This window comes from Lepidochelys olivacea (genome assembly GCF_965140295.1).
Source record: "Lepidochelys olivacea isolate rLepOli2 genome assembly, chromosome: 11".
In the NCBI taxonomy this organism is placed as follows: Eukaryota; Metazoa; Chordata; order Testudines; family Cheloniidae; genus Lepidochelys; species Lepidochelys olivacea.
The window spans coordinates 12,793,749-12,812,861 of NC_140421.1; the positions used below are offsets into that span (position 1 = coordinate 12,793,749).

The 19,113-nt window shown below is 43.8% G+C and overlaps 1 protein-coding gene across 1 annotated transcript in view; it reads right to left on the bottom strand.

The window, feature by feature from the left end:
* The window catches only part of ITGB5 (integrin subunit beta 5), a 112,009-nt gene that overhangs the window by 74,170 nt on the left and 18,726 nt on the right, over nucleotides 1–19,113 (bottom strand). The window contains exons 3-4 of the mRNA XM_084643553.1: nucleotides 14,666–14,870; nucleotides 4,970–5,219 (exon numbers count right to left, since the gene is read on the bottom strand). Coding sequence (XP_084499679.1) covers nucleotides 4,970–5,219; nucleotides 14,666–14,870 — 455 coding nt within the window. The remainder of the gene's footprint in view (nucleotides 1–4,969; nucleotides 5,220–14,665; nucleotides 14,871–19,113) is intronic.

Genomic DNA, 19,113 nt, shown 5'->3' on the forward strand with positions numbered 1-19,113 from the left:
GAGATGTGGGCTCTGGAGAGCAGCAAAATAAGAAACAGACCACGGAAATAGAAATAAATAGCATATATTCATCATCACCGCATGGTCCCCAAGCCTTTACACTGTTCATGTCAAGACATTGTACATGCCAGTGCATAAAGATGATTGTTTCCTAGGTCCTGGTTTTTTAATACTGTCCCTGTGACAATTCAGATCTTCAGGTGAGTGATGCTGGGTGTCTGTTCATATTCTTAGAGGCCAAATCCTGGATCTTGGGATGTAACCCAAAACAAGGCACACATTAACACTGCAAAAGCACCAGAGCTCAGACTTACTCACACACACACACACACATCGCGTGAGCGTTCAGAGTTTGGGGCGATTCAGAGCTCATACCCAGCTCAGCACAGTAAGCGCTGAAAGAAACGGGCCACCCCACATCAGCTGCAATCTCTAAATCCTGCTCCAGAAACCATCTGCAAGTCAGTATCCAGAAAGCCTGCAGAGTGGGAACTCTACTGCTTTTGGGTAGCTAGGAATGGGGCAAAACAGTTGTGCCCCCAGTTCCACTCCTGGCTGCAGTTTTTTGGGTGCCGGTTGGCAGAGAGCTCGGGATTTTTTACATGTGTCTAAAAACAGCCAACCGAAAAGACCTAACTCCCTAATAAGCAAACAACCTGTGCTCTGCAAGGTAAACATGGCAATGCAATCCACTTCTATGGCAGCAATCAGGGTACAATGGCGATCCAGAGGAAAACAAACAAATAGACAAGAGGAGAAAGAACAACCCTGAAGCAGGCATTCCAGCCAAACCACTCAGATTTCTCAATGCCTCTTAAATCTCTTCCCAACCCCCCACAGCTGCTTTGGACACCTCATAAAGGTGAAGAATGTTATGATATAAAGATAGTCCGATCTAACAGGAATGTGCGCACGATGGGAAAGAAGAAGGCAGCAGCTCTAGGCTGATTTAATTAAAGGACTGCAACAGTTTGCAACTTCTCACTGCATACTCAGTTCCCCTTCCTCTTATTCCCCCTTCACCCTCCCAATGTCTCTTTCATTAGCACTGCATTTCACTGGATATAATTCATTTAATCGTATCTTATCTGTACCTCAACAAGCTCTTGCAGCTCTGATTTAAATCCCTTCCCCAGCCTGTCAGAAATGTGAGACAATGGCAGTGAAGATGGCTGAGCATGTACGCTCCAGGCAGTGCTCAGATTGCAGGGGGGAAGTAGAAAGACCTGGGTATCCCATATCTTGGTGGCAATAAGCCATCCCTATGCCCTGGAGCCTTGTCGACCGCATCAGGTGAGCACAGCATTCAGAAGCATGGGCTTTGACTGAGTGACCCAGGACAGCCTTCAGAGTGAAAGAAAACATTCATCCCCAGAGCCAAGCGTTCATCCTCAGCCAGTGTGGTTTTCGCTGCATCAGCATCCCAAAGTTGGCAACACAGGATACTTTACTTTAAGCTAAATTGAATGAAGGCCACTTTAATTCTGAATAAGTGCCTCCACACAAGGGTTTAATGCGGTTTAACTAATCCACTTTAAATTCACACTGTTAGATAATTTGGATTAATTTTCCAAAGTGTATCCCTACAGTCAAATCTTAAATCTGGTGTAAGGATATTGACGTCAATGGAGTTACACCAACATTTAATGGGCATGAGAACCAACCTGTCCTGGGGTGTATATACCCTATTCTGGCCTGGCAACCCAGGAGCTAATGCAGGAACTGCCAGTCAACCCTGATTGGCAGCCCCACAGCAGCTGGGAGAAAAAAAAGATCTGGAGAGCAGAGGGGTGGGGTTAGGGTGACCAGACGTCCCAATAAAATCAGGACTGTCCCGATTTTTAGTTCTTTGTCCTGCGTCCCGACTGATGCACGGCTGATATTGCAGCTTTGGCCGCTTCAGCGTTTCTTTCTTTTTTTCTTTTTTGCTTCCCCCATGTGTCCCGATATTTTGTCCATTTCATCTGGTCACCGTAGGTGGGGCGGCTGCCAGAGGAGCAAACAGGCTAAAGAAGGAAATTCCAGCCAGCAAGCAACTGAAAAGCTGCCCAGAGAAGGGACAATCACATCTATGAGCTGGAGAAGCCTACAGAAACCAAGGGAGGTAGGAAGGAGCTCAGGGCACAGTGCGAGGAGTTGCTGAGGCCTGATTCTGCCTGCCTAAGGGCCCTGAGCTGGAACCCAGTGGAATTGGCAGGCCTCATCCCCTACTGGATCCTTGGGAGACATAAGAACTGAAGGGGTTTCCAGACCCCCCAAGCACAAGGACCCATTGACCTCGCCAATTATAAGGGGGAAACCCACACACCGCAGCAGGCCTGAGGCTAACACCCTTCATTGCCCGATTGGGACTACCACAGAGATTCAGGCAAGAGGAGATGACTGACTGTCCTGACAGATTGAGTGAACTCTGGTGCAGTGCTCCACCTGGCCAAGGGAGGAGTTGTTGCATCAGCATACCCACTCACACAAGCCATTCAACATGCCTTCAATGACCACCTGACATTACTCCCCCCGCCCTCCCCCCAAAAGTTTCATTGTTAGAGGCCAGCCAAAACGTCTCATCTCATCTTTGAATTGAGGATTGCAGTTCACATTCGCACCCATGGTTCTGAAGCCAGACCTGTAATTTTGGTTCCAAATCAAACCCAAAATAGACAGCAAATGTTTTTCAGTTAAGAGTTGGATGGTGCCAAAATCTCACAAGAAATGTTGTTCTTTTATGGTCTTTGGCCTAAGATAGCAGAAGCTCATAAGAACAGTTCACCCACTTTGAGTCGACTCCTGGCCCTGAGTGAGATAATCCAGATGGGAACAGCACATCCTCAGACCATCACAATTAATTTGGAAGCTACACATATGAAAACATGTCTACTAATGTGAAGCACTGACCAACCAAAAGTTTTCCCAGAGACTGCTGGCTCCAGGAACACAACTGTTCTTGGCATTTTCATGGTCAAGGGGTCAAGAGTTGCTGTGGGTGGGATTTTCAGAAGTGCTCTGAATTGATCTAACACTACTCCCACTGAAGTAAATTGGAGTTTTATCATTGACTTTAATGGGAGAGTGTTAGTTTAATGCTGAGCACTTTTGAAAAATCTCACCCCACGTGTCTAAAGCAGGAGCGTCTGGCCTTTTTCACAATAGCACAACACCACATGTAGTTGGTGCCCCCAAAACAAATGCGGGAGGGGGTTTGATGGCCAGAGGGTGTTCACATGTCCAGCAAATAAACAAAATTCCTGTCAGAAAATGCACTAACATTCCTCTCCTTTTCTGCCAAGCCAGACTCTAAGGGCCTGATTCTTCTCTCACTTAGACCAGTCTTCCTCTGGTATAATTCTACAAATTTACTCTATTTTACACTGGTGTAGATGGAAGATTTCAGGCCCAGAGTCTCTAGGCAGAGCAAACCAGAGCAAGGAAGGCTCTGAAATGACTGCAGAGCTAACAACTGAGCTGTATGGATGAGCAATAGCTTCCGGACTCCATCCATACTCTCTCCACCCGCTCCATACCCAGCATCATCATTAAAGAATGAAAAAAAAAATAGCAACAGTTTCTAGCTCATTATCTTCAAAATACTTCAGAAGCATACATTAGTCCTCCTAAGACCAGTCCTCCCAATACCCCTGTAAGGTAGGCAAGTATTAATGTGGTCTCCATTTTAAAGAAAAGAAAGGGGAGGCAAAGAAGCTGAAGTGATTTGTCGAGGGCCACAGAGTGAGTCAGTGTCAGGGCAGGATTAGAATTCAGAAGTTCCTGCCTCCTGGTCCTTTGCTCCAACCACACCTATGTCTACTCCTTCATCTGAGCATCCAACTGCACTGAAGAGTCTGTTATAAAGTGGGGGTTTTGCACATCTTGATGTTCTGCTGCTCCTGAGCTGCAAAAAGCTGTCCTTCTTTGTATAGCACTAGAGCATTACAACAGTGTGGCTGTGGGTGCTCAGCCCCTCTGAAAATCTGGACATAAATGTGTGTAATCCAGCTGACTCTAAAACAGCAACAACAAATCAAATCTTTCAATAATGGCCCAGGAGAACACCACTGAACCTGCAATGAGAATTACGTAGGTGGGCAACGGACAGAGTATTTTTTGGTGGAATTACATAGGGCCTGAGACAAAAATGCTCATCAAAGCCAGTGGAAAGACTCCTTATATTGTATTTTTCCATAACTGGAGATGTGCCTGAAAGAACGACAGAGCTTAACCATCATGAAGTTGGAGAGGAAGAAGGGCGAGTTAAAATCCATATTGGAATTTTGCTGATTGGACCGAGTGCTATCCCTGAATGTAAATGCGCTGTAAAGAAAAACAGTGAGCTGTATTTGCTTGCTCAGTTCCTAAACAATGCTCAGTATTGTAACCCAAATGGAAAGAAAGGATCTTATGGAACCATTGTCAAAGAAAAGTCAGCAAGAAGACGCAGCTTGCAACTGATGCATGCTGATTGAGCAGTTGCCTGCAGTAGTCCCATAATCACCCGAAGTAGACACGTCATTTCATCCAGCAGGTTCACTAACATAGTGCCTGCAGCTAGTCAGAGAGCTGTGGCAGGGTGTTATCAATCTTGCAAATGTGAAAGATCATGCAAGTCACCATAAAACAAAGAAAACCGCCTGGCATCTCTACTCTACAGGACATATGCCAGCCTAATAATAATAAATAATAATACCACCTAGCTCTTATATAGCACTTTTCATCAGTAGAGCTCAAACTAAGGTATGTATTACTACCCCTGTTTTACAGATGGGGAAACTGAGCAGGGAAGTCACACAGCAGGGAAGTGACTTGCCCTAGGCACCCAGCAGGCCAGTAGCAGAGCCAGGAATAGATCCGGGTCTCCCAAGATGTAATCCAGTGCTCTATCCACTAGGAAACACTACCTCTCTCAGCCTGCATCCCCACCCACCCCCAACTGAAGCCTGCATCACAACTGGTCAGTAGGGCTCCAGAGAACACTTACCCAATGCAGGGATTGTTTTGATATCGCGGAGCTGTGTAGGAGAAAGGAGAAATATTTTTGTCCACAAATGACCCAAACCCCAGCCGGAAATTGCTGGTGAGCTTTCTCATCTCCTCAGCCAGCTTGGTTCCCAGATTCCGAATGTTATCCAGATCATCCTTCATGGATAGCGAGAGATCCATCAAGTAATACAAATCCACAGGATAGTCTTCTACCTGACGAACCTGCACTCGGAAGGAGGTCTTGTCACCTGCAGGAATAGAACATTAGGAGGCACTGAGAAGAACTGCATTGTAGAAAGAGTCCCCTACCACAACACACACTCTTTTGAATCTGGGTCCATATTTATTCTGCTTCTACTAGATCAGTGTAACCATCAACAGCAATAGACATAAGGATTCATGTTGAAAATAGGAGCTGTTCTGCAAAGTTTCCTGTTGCAAAGTGAAACTGATATATGCAAAATCCAGATAGCACACTTTTCTTGCTGTAGCCCATTCCAATATGTATACCATTCCTTCCCTAAACTGACCACAGAAATAGCTGGAGATAAGCAAGAAAGGGGAGAGGGAAAGGAGGCTAAACATGCTTTTTGTAAATCCATTCCCATGTATATGAACTGAGAAATGTTACTCTAGTCTGTATCTACATATAGTTTTGGTGGGGGAGGTGAGGAGTCCCTCATTTTTAGTTTAGGTAGCACCTAAGTATATGCAGCACTGTATATATTGTGTCAAACAAACAACAAAATGCTTATAATCTAGATACACACTTGGGTCCAAAACAATACAGAAAGAAAAGGAAGCAGCATGGATCACAGCTGAGATGCTTCATTGAATAGAGCAGATTTTTAGAAGGCTATCGAAATAGGGACCTTGGCAAACCTTGTTTGGCGGTCTGTTCAAAATAGAATGGGCATAGTCAATGATGGAACAAGGTGGGTATGGGCAAAAGAGACAAACGGAATGGTCCAGAAAGAATCTTCAGTGGAACAGAAGGAGTGAGAAGAGTGTGGGAGGAAAGGAGGGCAAGAGATGTAGACAAGGAGGAGAAAACAAGAAGTCTGGACTTTATGCAGAAGACAAGTCAATAAAGAGATTAAAGAGAGGAGGAGACCTGGTCAGTCTCTCTGATCATGAGAAGGGATCATGTCAGCGGCATTTTGGATAGACTGGGAGTGGAGGAAAGATGAATTAGACAGAAGACTGCTGTAGTTATAAGAGCAATGTATTTACCTGTGGTAACTGGAAGTTCTTTGAGATATGTGGCCTCGATCTGTATTCCACTGTGGGTGTGCGCACGCACTCCATGCACTGCAAGTTGTAGAATTCTTGCAAGCAGTGTTCATTGGATCGCGCATGAGCTTTTGGCCTCCTCAATGTTGAGTGCATAAAGGGCAGAGCATACTGACCACCTCCCCAATTAAATCCAATAAAGACCCGAAGTAGAAGGAAAGGAGGGTGGAAAGTAGAATACAGGCAGAACCACACATCTCAAAGAACCTCCAGTTGCCACAAGGTAAGTAACTTCCTCTTCTTCTTTGAGTGCTTGTTCCAATGTGTATTCCACTGTGGGTGACTGACAGGCAGTACTCAAGTTGGAGGAGGATGTGAGGATGCAGACAGCAGAGTCATTTGGAGACCTCTGTCCCAAAGGATGCATCAGTGGAGGAGTTAGGCTCTAGTGCAGAACGTCTCGCAAACGTGTGGATGGAACTCCACTTGGCTGCCCTGCAAATGTCAAGTAAAGGTACTTCCTAAAGCGATGCCACTGGTGAAATACAGTCTAGGTGATTTTTTGATTGCTTTTGTCCTTTGCAGGCAACAGCACAGCGTACACTGAGGGAATGAAGTCTCCTCTCCTGCTCAGATGAATGTGGTTTTGGGGAAAAAAAACCAAAACACAGGTAAGTGGATTGGCTGGTTTATGTGAAACTCCAAAACTACTCTGAGGGTCAATTTTGGATGTAGTTGTAAAGAGACTTTGTCCTTATGGAATACAAGTGTATGGAGGATCTGCCATGAGGGCTACCAGCTCACCTACCCTCCTGGCTGAAGTAATAGCCATAAGGAATGCAACTTTCATTGACAATTGAGACATGGAACATATAGCTAATGGTTCAAAGTGAGGCTGAGTGAGTGCTGAAAATAAAAGGTTTAGATCCCACTGAGGAGTACGTTTCCTTACTGGCAAGAAGCTTCTGATTAGACCCTTCAAGAATCTGTTAATTAACAGCCGAGTGAAAATTAAATTATCATCTGATGATGGATAGAACACACTCATTACTGCCCAGTGGACTCGAACAGAACTGAGGGAAAGCCCAGCCATTTTGAGAGAAAGATGATAGTCCAAAATAAGGGGAATATCTGCTGACTCAGGAGATAAGTATTTCTGCTGTGTCCAGATGGACAAACGCTTCTATTTCCTAGTAGAACCTTTTCTGCTATTCTTAAGGATGGTTTGGTACAGCTTCAGAGCAAGAATGTTCTGGTGTCAATGCCCGTTCAAAAACCAAGCCAGGAGATGAAGCACTTTAGGGTTGGAATGGTTGATCCTGCTCTTCTTGTGGGTCAAGAGATTAGGAAAGTACTCGATGCTGATTAGAAGGAGATTCGGGAATCAAAATTATCTGGGCCAAATAGGGGTGATGAAAATGACTTGTGCCCTATCCTGATGAATTTTCCCTATGACCTGAAGGAGTGATAAAAGAAGAAAGGCAAAGCTCAGATGGTCGGACTGAGAGAGAAGGAAAGCATCATCTTGGGAGTGTAGCCTAGAGATCTTCTGGAAAAATGTATGTTGCATTTCTTGTTTGTTTGGGAGGAAAATAGATCCCAGTTGGGTTTCTACCATTCATTGAGCGAAGATACTATACACTTTGTCTCTTTCGAGGACAGTCATAAGATCAGGTTTCAGAGTAGCAGCCGTGTTAGTCTGTATTCACAAAAAGAAAAGGAGTACTTGTGGCACCTTAGAGACTAACAAATCGCCGATGATAAAACTGTCGAGATGCTGGTCTAGGTTTGCAAGTATTCTACGCAGCCCATGGCAGCGAGCTTCCCGGCCCAGGTCAACATTTGTATTTTTAGTGCGGTAGTGCAAGCCCAAGTCTGCCAACCTGCTACGGGCTGTGTAGACATGCCCTTAGTGTCTTATCACTGATGGGCAAACACGCGTGGAGCTGCGCAAAACCTGGTACCTATGCTTGTTATGAAGCATCACTGTCAAGCAGTATAGATCCTAGATTCTCCTCTCTTCCACTGGACTAACTCCATTTAATTCAATGGGTAAAACCAGGAGGAGACTCAGATTTTGCAGCTTGGTTTAGGAGCCACAGCTATTTAAATTATTTCCCTACAGCTCTAGTTCAAGAGATACTTCCAAAGCAGGGCCCTTTTATTACATGTAACTGCTTTGCCCTGGGGCTTGCATAGGAAGAGTTCCTGATAAAGGCATAGCTATTAAAGAAGGGCAGTTTCTATATTAACAATTGCACTATAGGTTGTAGCTACTAGATAACAGCTTCTAAAACAAATGATGTGTCTACACTGGCACTTCCTCTGCAAAACTTTTGTCGTTCAGGGAGCGTTAAAAAAAACCCCACACCCTGAATGACAAAATTTTTACTGACAAAAAGCAGCACCGGTGTGAACAGCGCTTTGTCAGCAAGAGCATTCTCCTGCCGACAAAGCCGCTGTGCTCGTTGGGGATGAAAGTTTTTTGTTGGTGGGAGAACTCTCTCCTGACGGCAAACAGACAAACATCAGCTACACTTCTGTGTCACTAAAAGCCTCATAAAAGCCAAAACCAAAGAGTATCAAAGAGGCTGCATGCTATACTAGTAACTACTCCCCCCATCCAATCCAAGTTTCTGTTTAAATACCATTTTCTTTCTGTAGCACTGGAAAGCCATTACACCACAGGGCATGAATTTGCATAGGGCCTACAAGTAAACAAAGTTCTCAGGAGGGCTATGTTTGATCAGCTAAACGTAACATGCTACCAAAAATATATATTGGTGGGGAGAGGTGGTAAAGGGAAAATGATATGTGTGCAATACCTATCAACACTGAAGGGGTGGGTGGGAGAACAGATGCCCCCAATTGCAGACGTGGCTGTTTGAATTTAGTGCTGTAAGGATCAGTTTTAAATAGGAAAAAACAGGAACATGTAAGTGAGAATCAGAACTAATTTCCTGCTGAAACGTTCAGCCTTTTCAGAAATAAAGTTTTGGACCTAACCAATTTGAATGAAACCTTTTAAACTCAGCCACAAAAATTATCCCACCGTTCTAACATGTTCAACTGCTGCAGGAAGAAGTGGTTCTGTACATCGCAGGGAAGGGGAATACTGCACAATCCGTGAGGTGGCATTTGACCAGTTGATCCTGGGGTTCTCAACTCTCTTGTTGAAGAGATGCACACAAACTGAAGGCACTTTAATTATATGTATTTAATTTCACATCATCACCTATGATAATTTAAGATCTGTCACAACTACTGTACATTAAACACACAGTACAACTCAGTCCAAGTCTGTTTAATCTTCAGACACATTAATGGCTTCCGTCTCTTCCCTAGAGAGCAAGAGATGTTTTAATCATTAACATTTATTTAAAGCTACAATCCTTTCCTTATTCCCTGCACTGAGCGAGATTCTTCTGAGTAACAATTTCACCTGCAGCACTAAATATGCATTCAGTGGAAGTGATTGATGTGACAGGAGGCTTAGCTAAAGAATAGCCTTTTCCCCACTCCTCCCTAAAACTGTTAACAAGCAGGTTTTTTCTTTCCAATTGGTAAAAGGATTTTCCTTTGTGCATGAAGAGCAGTTTTCGCATGGTGTTCTTCTCTCGTCTAGAGACGCATATGGACTTTACAGTCATAGGGTGAAATTTTGTCTCAGTTGAAATCAGTGGGAGCTTTGGGATTGATTTCCATGGGGCCAAGATTTCACCCAGGGTGTTTATAACCCAAATAACTGAAGAATAAGTCCACAACTGTAGATCTCAAGGCAGGGAACAAGTCTTCTCTATGGCTACAATCCTACTAACATTTACCCATGTGCTTAAACTTTACACTGTGCAAGCAGTCCCATTGAAGTCTGCAAACTAAGCATGTCATTGTTTGCAAGATCAGGGGCTGCATTTCTAAAGCACCACGCATATAGCGACAATCTGTGAAAGTATTTTAATAACAACCTGCACATGGAATTGCTTTCATCCATTCAGCTGGGACTAACATAGCGCTGGTTGCTTCCACTCCCCACCCAGTGTCACCCCACCACTAACAACGTCTTGCACTAAAATGATCCCTTTCATCGTAAGACCTCAAAACCCTTTACAAACTCTACTTAAAGCTCATAGAAACACTACGGTAAGGTGATGCTAGGGGCCCAGGTTCTGAAATGCATCCAAATAAGAGGGAAGAATCTGGCACAGGGAAACAGATTTTAAGTGACAAGTTCAACAATCCACAGCAAGTCAGGGAAAGCACCTTTAAGTATAAGCCCTTTTAAGTTTTGACTCCCAGTCACCAGCTGTTTCTATTAGATCATATTGCCACACTTATGTTTTAAAGAACTTATTCAAATCCCTCAAAAATGGAGGAACACAGAAGTTGCAGTATAGGATCAGATGATTAGTCTGTTATATCAAGTGTCCTTACCCCTGCAGTAGTCACTGAGAAAGGAGAAAACCCCTTTAAATATACCTAGCCACTTGAACAATGCTGTCTGTACATGAAGGAACAACACTTCTTCTTGACCCTTGCAACCTACACCTTTGAACATGGAGATGCAATTACCTTTTTGATCTCAGTTTGCAAACCACACTTCCTCTCAAGAAGAGGGTCAATACAACAGTAATTGGATGAAATTCTATGGCCTGGGTTATGCTGGAGGTCAGACTAGATGATTTAGTGGTCACTTTTGGCCTTAAAATATAGGAATCAATTAATCTATGAAAGACTTGCACTGAGAAGGAGTGAGATACTGGGTCCAAATCTCCTCTCACTCTAATAAATCCATCGATTTCAATGGAGTTACCGCTGATGCACACTGGTCCATCTTTTCCACTCCATTACTCCTAGACAGTTTCACCCTCAGGAATAATCCACAACCCCCAGAGCTTTGATTTTAAACTTTCCCTAAACCTGAATTAAGGAACACTGCTGATACATTGTCTCAAACAGTTCATTTGAGAACTAGAAAGACTGCTTTTACCTGACTTAAGAATGAAACCTCAGCAATTTTTCTCCTCACTGCTGTAAAAATGAGCAGAGGAAGATTTATATACATTGGGCTTTAATGTGGAGAAAGCATCTGTCTTGTTTATTTAGCACGTGACAATCTTTCTAGGTACCCTGAAATGCAACTGTTCTCCCAAAAGCGCTCTTAGTCCTATTTCATAATGCTTAGGGCTAAATGGCCAATAAAACATGCATTCTATTTTATATTTTTAATTCCATCTCTATGTTCCCACCATTCACATTTCTGATAGCCAACCAGGGCACGGTGCATTAATGCTAGAGACAAGCTTTAAACCATGGTGTTAAAAACTGCACACCTGACTTTGATGCCCCTTCTATGTCTGTAAATCTGGAGTGACTCCCATAAAGTCAGTGGAGTTATCCCACTTTGAACTAGGAGCCTGCCTCAAGATTTAGGATCTAACTTTACACACTGAGATTTGAAAATTTGGTATTAGGACATTAGAAATACCTTGAGAGAGTCAGAAGGATAGATCAGATTGGAGATTGATACCTCCCAACTATCTACTCTGTTCTGCTTCTAGTTACTAGTCAAAGATACAGACACTTTGATTCATCTTCAAAGTATTAAGACACTTATGCAAAGTTTCCTGATGTAACACAAAATTGGAAGCACATGCTAAGTCCAGACAATGCTGTTTCCTTTCTGTTTCATATTTATTGTCCTGCCATTAAGTGAAACCATCGGAACTCAAATTCTTACATAAGGATTAATATGTAATTTCCACAGGAGATGCTAACCTACAGGATTAGGAAATCATTAGTCCTAAATGAGATGGGATCCTGCTCAACGTTAATGGAAAAGAATGAAAGTGGGAGATTCCATTACAAACATCCAGAATTATTCCTCCCTGCAATGGTCCCTATATCCTGCTGTGCCAGCATACAGGTGATGGGAAAGCCCTGTAGCTGGCTGGGGAAGAATTTCCTCCGCTCAGACACTGGGTAGGCACCACTACACAATCCCCCTGGAGTAGTGGGTGCACCAAAGGCAAAGATAAGTCCCTATAGCACTGAAAACTATGTGCATTCTGGACAGTTCAGGTAACACAGATGCCCACTAGCAGCCCAGACAGAGCAGGTTTAACTTAGAGCAACCCCTGGGGTAGCTAGTTTACATCAGGGGCTGCACTGGCCTCCAGCCAGCCCGGAACAGAGAGAGCACAAAGATGGACTAAAATCATTTTTGCCTCCCACTGTGCTGTGGGCTGTGCCTCCTAGAGATGCAGGGCGCACACTACCCTAAATCTCTATTTTGGAATGCTCCTTTCTATTGATCTGCCATGCAAACAAACAGAGACCAGTTCACAGCAACCCCAAAGACACGTTATATCTAGCATAGGTGTTTCTAAAGCACCCTTCGCCTAGGAGTTGTACAAGTAAAGACAGCGCCAAGTGGATTCCAAATGGCAACATTCCCACCATCTCTCTCCCTTGCAAACCTCCCTCTTCTCCTCTCTCCAATAAAGAAGGCCTTATCTAGGCATGAGATCTTACATTGTGATCCTAAAAAGGCCAGTGTGCATTGCACATCTAGTCAGAACTGAAGCCTGCCCCCATTCTGCACAAAACTCTACCACCAGAGTACCTATCAAACAGGAGAACTGCTCTTATTTCTGAAGGCTACTGGCCAGTAGCTAAAAGGCCAGCCTGGGGGAGTTCCACCACCTTCTCTCTAGCTACAGTATAAAAAGGTCAATTTAAATGTTGCAAACTGTGCAGAACTGTCCTGGGAAGCTCTGGAATTTGCTGGTTACAAGAAGTTTCATGGTAGGGAGGGTTTTGGGGAGTCAGGGTTTGAAAGCAATGCTCTGCTGATACAGTGTTTTCTGCCAGCAATTGGTTCAGGAAACTCTTTAGCATAAAAGAATTAGAGCTGGTCTTCTGCGACAGTAAACTTATTTGGTATACAACACTAAGTCCCAGACACCATCTGCATGGCCAGCAGCAATTCCATGCATGCCTGTGATTTGTCTACTATAGTAGCAGCGTTCGCTCACTCTCTCTCAAGAGCAGACCATGGCTTTGTCTACACTGCCAAGTGAACGACAGGTGCTTAAAAGAGCCCCCCCACTCTCCCCAAAAGACAAAAGCTTTGCCATGGCAAGTGGCAGTGTAAGCGGTTCGTTGTTGGCAGGAACAACACGAACCCTGCTCGTAGAGGGTGGAAGTATTTTGTCGGCAAACGTATCTTGTCGCTAAAAGCTATGTAGTGTAGACAAAGCCCATGCTTCCCTCCCTACTCCTGGGCTGCTTAGTCTTTATCACCGCAGCCAAAAGAGTGATTGGAGAGGCTCTGTCCTGGGATGGAAGAGCGGGTTTGATCTGCCTTTTCAGAAGCATCCACTAATACTGGGTGCCCAATTTAAAACAGTATTGGCCTTGAGACACTAGGGCCTGCTGCTTTGCAGAATAAGGTACTTTCCAACGTCAGTAGCCCTAAGAGAGCACTGCATTGATTCACAGTGGGAAGAGTTTATTCAGACCCTTAAGGGCTAGAATATTTGTAACGTTACAGCTTGCATTGTGCAGAAACCGACGGAAGCCCTAGAGCCACACTGGCGCTAGAAGCCACCAGCTCAATCTTCCCCCTCTTCATGGGAGAAAACGACATACTTCCTCTTTACCTCTATGCTTGAAAAAGCTAGAGCAAAAAGACAGGTCTCAGATTCACTCCCACTTTCCTTTGACGAAGCAAGCGCTTATATCGGCTGTTAGCTTTGCTCTAAAGGGTCTTATGCACCAAACGCCAAATGTATTTGTAAGAATGCTGAACCCACACGACAGCTTTTTTTCCCTTTGCAAGAAACGTTAAATAACAAAACATGCTTCCACGGCTGAGTCCCGCTCTTTCAATTATAAATGCTTTGCTTTGTAATTGGAAGTTCCAGGGGAACGGGTGGCGTGGGGTCACAAGTTCAGACCTCCTATGGCAGTGACAGCCAAAGCCCTGATCTTGCCATTTGTATTTTTCTGGGTCTTTCACACAGCAACAGGGACCAGCAGTTTTTAAATGTGGTTAATTAGAACATTATGATTGTAAACCACAACAATTATCAGGCTGGGGGTTATGTGTAGGAACTTTCGTTTTAATTGACTAATTTTGAAGTTCAGAATTCCGTTTACATTTTATAAAGGATTAAGACTAGTACTTATAAGGGTTTTATAAAGAATTAACTCATCTGGAGGTCACCATAACAGGAGTACCCTCTCGAGTGAGCAGAAATACTGAGGCCCTTACTCCACAGTGCACAGGTGGACTGAAGTCAATAGGACTGTGTGGGTTTAGCAGTTCCCCTTTGTGTTGTAAGTTACAGGATCAGGGCCTGAGATCTCAAATCTACTCAGAATTTTACACACCACACACACACACACCCCTCAAATATCTTCTAATCCAGAACAAAGGTCAGCATCATTGTTAACTCACCAGGCCGCAGATTCAACGAGATCTTCTGAGGCATTATTTGTGTCACATCCGAAAGGGTCAAGCTGGAGCCCTTGCTACTTAGAGGAAGATTCTCCATGATGTTAATGCTGCTTTTGGGAGTCTCAAGTTCCCCCGCACAGCCATTCGTAATCAGGTTTTCTACGAAGTCGCACCTCGATGTGATGAATTTTGTGCTGCCGAATTCCTAGGAGTTGGAGAAGGAACAAAAGAGAAAAAAAATCAATTCCGCAACGGGAACCTTGTTTTGACATGCAGCGATCTACAGCAAGAGGGAGGTGAGCAGGAGAGGACAATGTCATCTAGATTGGCTGCACTGCCAATGCATCCAGCACCTAAAAGGACTGAACCTTTCAGATCAAACTAGTGCAACAGTGAGAAAGCAGGGGGGATATGGGAGAGGACAATTCTTCAGAAATGTTGTGAAAGCTGGAGTGTATGGTGTGATCAAGAGGCACTGCTCTATGACAGCAACTCCTATCAGGCCTGACAAACTCATTACACATAACATATTGCTGTCATAGTATTTGTCTATAAAGAGTGTCTTGTAAGGTATCAAATGAAAGCTGTAACTAGGGCTCCATGTCTGTCACAGAAGTCACGGTGAGAAAGACAAACTTTCAAGTCTCACAGAGCTCTTCTTCAAGTCTGGGAAATGTACTGCCAGGATCACAGTAAAATGCAAGGTGGAACAGATTGTTTAACATAAATAGTTAGCACATACTGTAAGGGACCATTCAAGGTAGAGTTGCCTGTTAACACCTCTGCAGTCTTAGGACAAAAAGAGGGGGTTAGTGGGTTACAGATTGTCGTTATAAGCCATAAACTTTGTCTCTCTAATATCCAGGGACCAACACAGCTACAACACTGCATACAACAATGGAAGATATTGAATTTAGCCATTTGAAATGGAAACTCCACAACATGAAGAAAAAAGAAGAAAAACTTAACAGCAACATCTGCTTCCAGAGCAAATGCAAGAAACAAAACATCATCCCTAGAGGCCTCGCCATCTATAACTCTCTGACCACTACACACAAATCTATATATGCTGAACAGCTCTGCACAGACACTAAAAATCATGGACTGAACAGAGACACTGGATTTTTGGCTTATAAGAAAAATCGGTAACTCTCTTTTTTTGTCCTAGGACTGCAGAGGTGTTAACAGGCCACTCTACCTTGAATGGTCCCTTACAATATTGCAGTGATGCTGGGAGTACCTTTCCAAGACTTGAGGAAGAGCTGTGTGTGGCTAGAAAGCTTGTCTCTCTCAGCAACAGAAGTTGGTCCGATAAAAGATATTACCTGCCCCACCTTGTCTCTCTAATAAAAGGAAGAGTGAGGAGAGATTCTGGGATCGCTGGGAGGAAGTGGGAGCAGAAATAGGTGGGAAATGGAGTGTTTTAAAGGGGAAGGGGAGAAATAAGCTGTATATGTTGAGGAAGATGTTAAAACCTAATATGGGCTCGTAGATAAATGGACTCAATCTCCAACTTGCCCTCATGTATGTCTAGCGATTAATGTTGAACCAAACTACAGCAAATGTGTATCCTATCTATTTAGAAGGAAGAGTGCTGGGGTGTAGGCCACAATTGATATCTTGCTCTGGGGCAACAAATGGCTGTTATAATCACAGGGAGTTTACCAACTGCATTGAGATGTCCCTCAGCCCTAGCAACAAAGAAACTTAATCCAAACACACAGCATTCCCTGGGGCAGTGGCTTTGTAACAGCCTGACACATAAAGAGGCCAAGTATTTTTCCAAAGAGTTTTTAGAAACTATGGAGTGGGGATTTTCAAAGACACCGGAGGAAGTTAGGTACCCAAAGCTCAATGAATTTTGACAGATTTCCTCCAATTTCTGGAAGATAGCTGCCTAGAGACACCCATCCTATGCTCTGAGTGCCGACCCCATAGGTTAAAACCACACAAAATAATACAAAAATAAAAGGACAGCCCATAAATACAACCACTCCAACCATCCCTCCAATTCACTCAACAGTCTGGGAAAAATAAAAATAAGCAATTACTCAGTTTAGGCATCTTCACATCTTTCTATACAGCTCTTTTCCTCAGAAGATCTCAAAGAATTTTACAAACAAAGTCATCCTCTCACAACCCCCATTTGTGGTAGGGAAGTGTTACTTATCCCTACTTTTCAGAGGGGGAAACTGAGGCACAGAACCATCTAATGAGTTGCTCACGGTCACACAGCAAGTCAGTGGCAAAACCAATGATAGAATCTACATTTCATGGCCTCATCTTTAACCATCAGACCGACTTCTTCTTAATAATGAACAGAAGAGCTTCTCACTACCTCCTAAAACATGAGGGAAGAACTTGAATATTGTGCCACCATCACACACACAGAATCCCCAAAACATTTTTTTAATACAAGGTTAGAATGTTTATATTTGAAATATACTTGATTTACATTCCAGCTTCCAAATACTAAGTCTAACCAAAGGAATGGTATGTCATACAGATATTAACATTAATTTCTTGGAACATGTAATGCAAACAGATGACCTTCCAGATAGAAAGACTATTTAAATCATTTTCTTTTCTTTTTTTCTTAAAAAACAAAAAGAAAATCAGAACAGTGGGTAAAGGGACAGATTTTAAAAAGATTACCTAGGGTCTGTTGATACGTTGTAAGGGTTTGATTTAAGCCCTACTGAAGTCAATGAAAATACCCCCACTGACTTCAATGGGGGTCTCTGCATAGCCTGAGTGACATATTGTACAAATGGTGGGAGGAGTTAAGGGAAATCTAAAAGGAAGGAGGCTCTGCTGACTAAAGCCCCCTCTGGGAGTCAGGAGACTCGGGGCCTGATTCTTGATCTCATTTACACAGGCTTTACACTTGCACAGCCCCATGGATTTCAGTGGTGTTGCTCCTGGCTTAGCTGAGACCAGAATCAGGCCCTGGAGTTCTACTGCCAGTTTTGCTACAGTCTCCTTCTGTCATCACAACCTCTCTATGCCTCAAAATCCCCATCTGGAAAATGGGAATATGTTATTAATCATGTTTATTACAGTAGTGTGTAGGGACCAAGCAAGATCAGGGCCCCAGTGCGCTAGGCACTGTATAAACTCAGAGGAGCAGATAACCCCTGCCTCTAAGCGCTTACAGTATCAACTGCCAGATTGTGCAGCCCTTACTCACCCTGGCAGGCACTTACTCAAGCAAGTAGTCTCCCTGAAAGCAATGGAGCTAATTGAATGAGTAAGTTCACCGGGGGAGCATGGGCTCCACAGTCTATAGTGTCTGTAAAGCATTTTGCAGAGGTGTCAGCTCTTGGAGGCAGGGAGTATGTTTGTACAGCTCCTAGCACAATGGGGTCCTGTCCGTGACCAGCACCTCTAGGTGCTACCACAATACAAATAATAATCATTTGAAAACCTCTCAGGGAAGGCACTACAGAAATGTGAAGTACTATAACCATCCTGATTGTATATGAGACCTTTCCTGCAGCCTACGCGCTGACCTGGCTGTGTGGCTTTATTTGTGTTGGTTGTCTACCAGCACATTAGAAAGAGCGCTATCACTGCACTAACGTAACCTACACAAGAGCAACAGAAAGTTTCAACCAGTCGCATAGCCGTGCGTGATTATCCCTGAAGTACTAATACTGGTCAAAGCTTTAGTACAGAAACTTCAAACCAGGTGACATTTGGGGTTCATCGCGGACCAGAAATACAGCCCGACCTGGCATGACATGAAACGTCTACCAAATGTCTCCAGGAATCTTCAGGCTTGACCCAAAGCCCATGAATATTAATCGTAAGGCTAGGGCTACTCTAGAGACCCTACAGCCGTGCAGCTGCACCAAGAGAGAGAACTGTCCCAACAGCTTAATTACTCCAGCCTCCTCCCCGAGCAGCGGGAGCTATGTTGGCAGGAGAAGTTCTCCCCTCAACATAGCGCTGTACACACCGGAACTTAAATCGGCATAAATTATATTGCTCAAGGGGGTGGCTAATTCACACCCCTGTCAACTTAAGCTGTAGTGAAGCCATAGACAAAGACTCCCACTGACTTCAATGAGCTTTGCATCTGGCCTTTATTTTTTGGAAGGGGAGAAGTAAACACAGACCTACTTAGGAAGATAGGGCAGGTAGGAGCAGCAAGGTCAGCTGCAATTCTTTCCTCATCAGTGTGTGACAGCACTGTGAAAAAGGTCTCTAGATACAGCATTGTTTACCATGTTGTTGAGCTTCTCTGTCTGTGTTATTTAGAGAAAAAGGAAGAAGCCAGTATGCAATGGCCTGAGTATACATGGATCTGTATTTGAGTGAGGGGAAAGACACAGCAGAACATATGTAGCAATGACACTCTGGTGGCCTATTTTCCTCCTTTTGGTAGAGCTGTAGAAGATAGAGTCACCAAAGCCACCCACAAGAGAAAGAATCAATTAGACTTA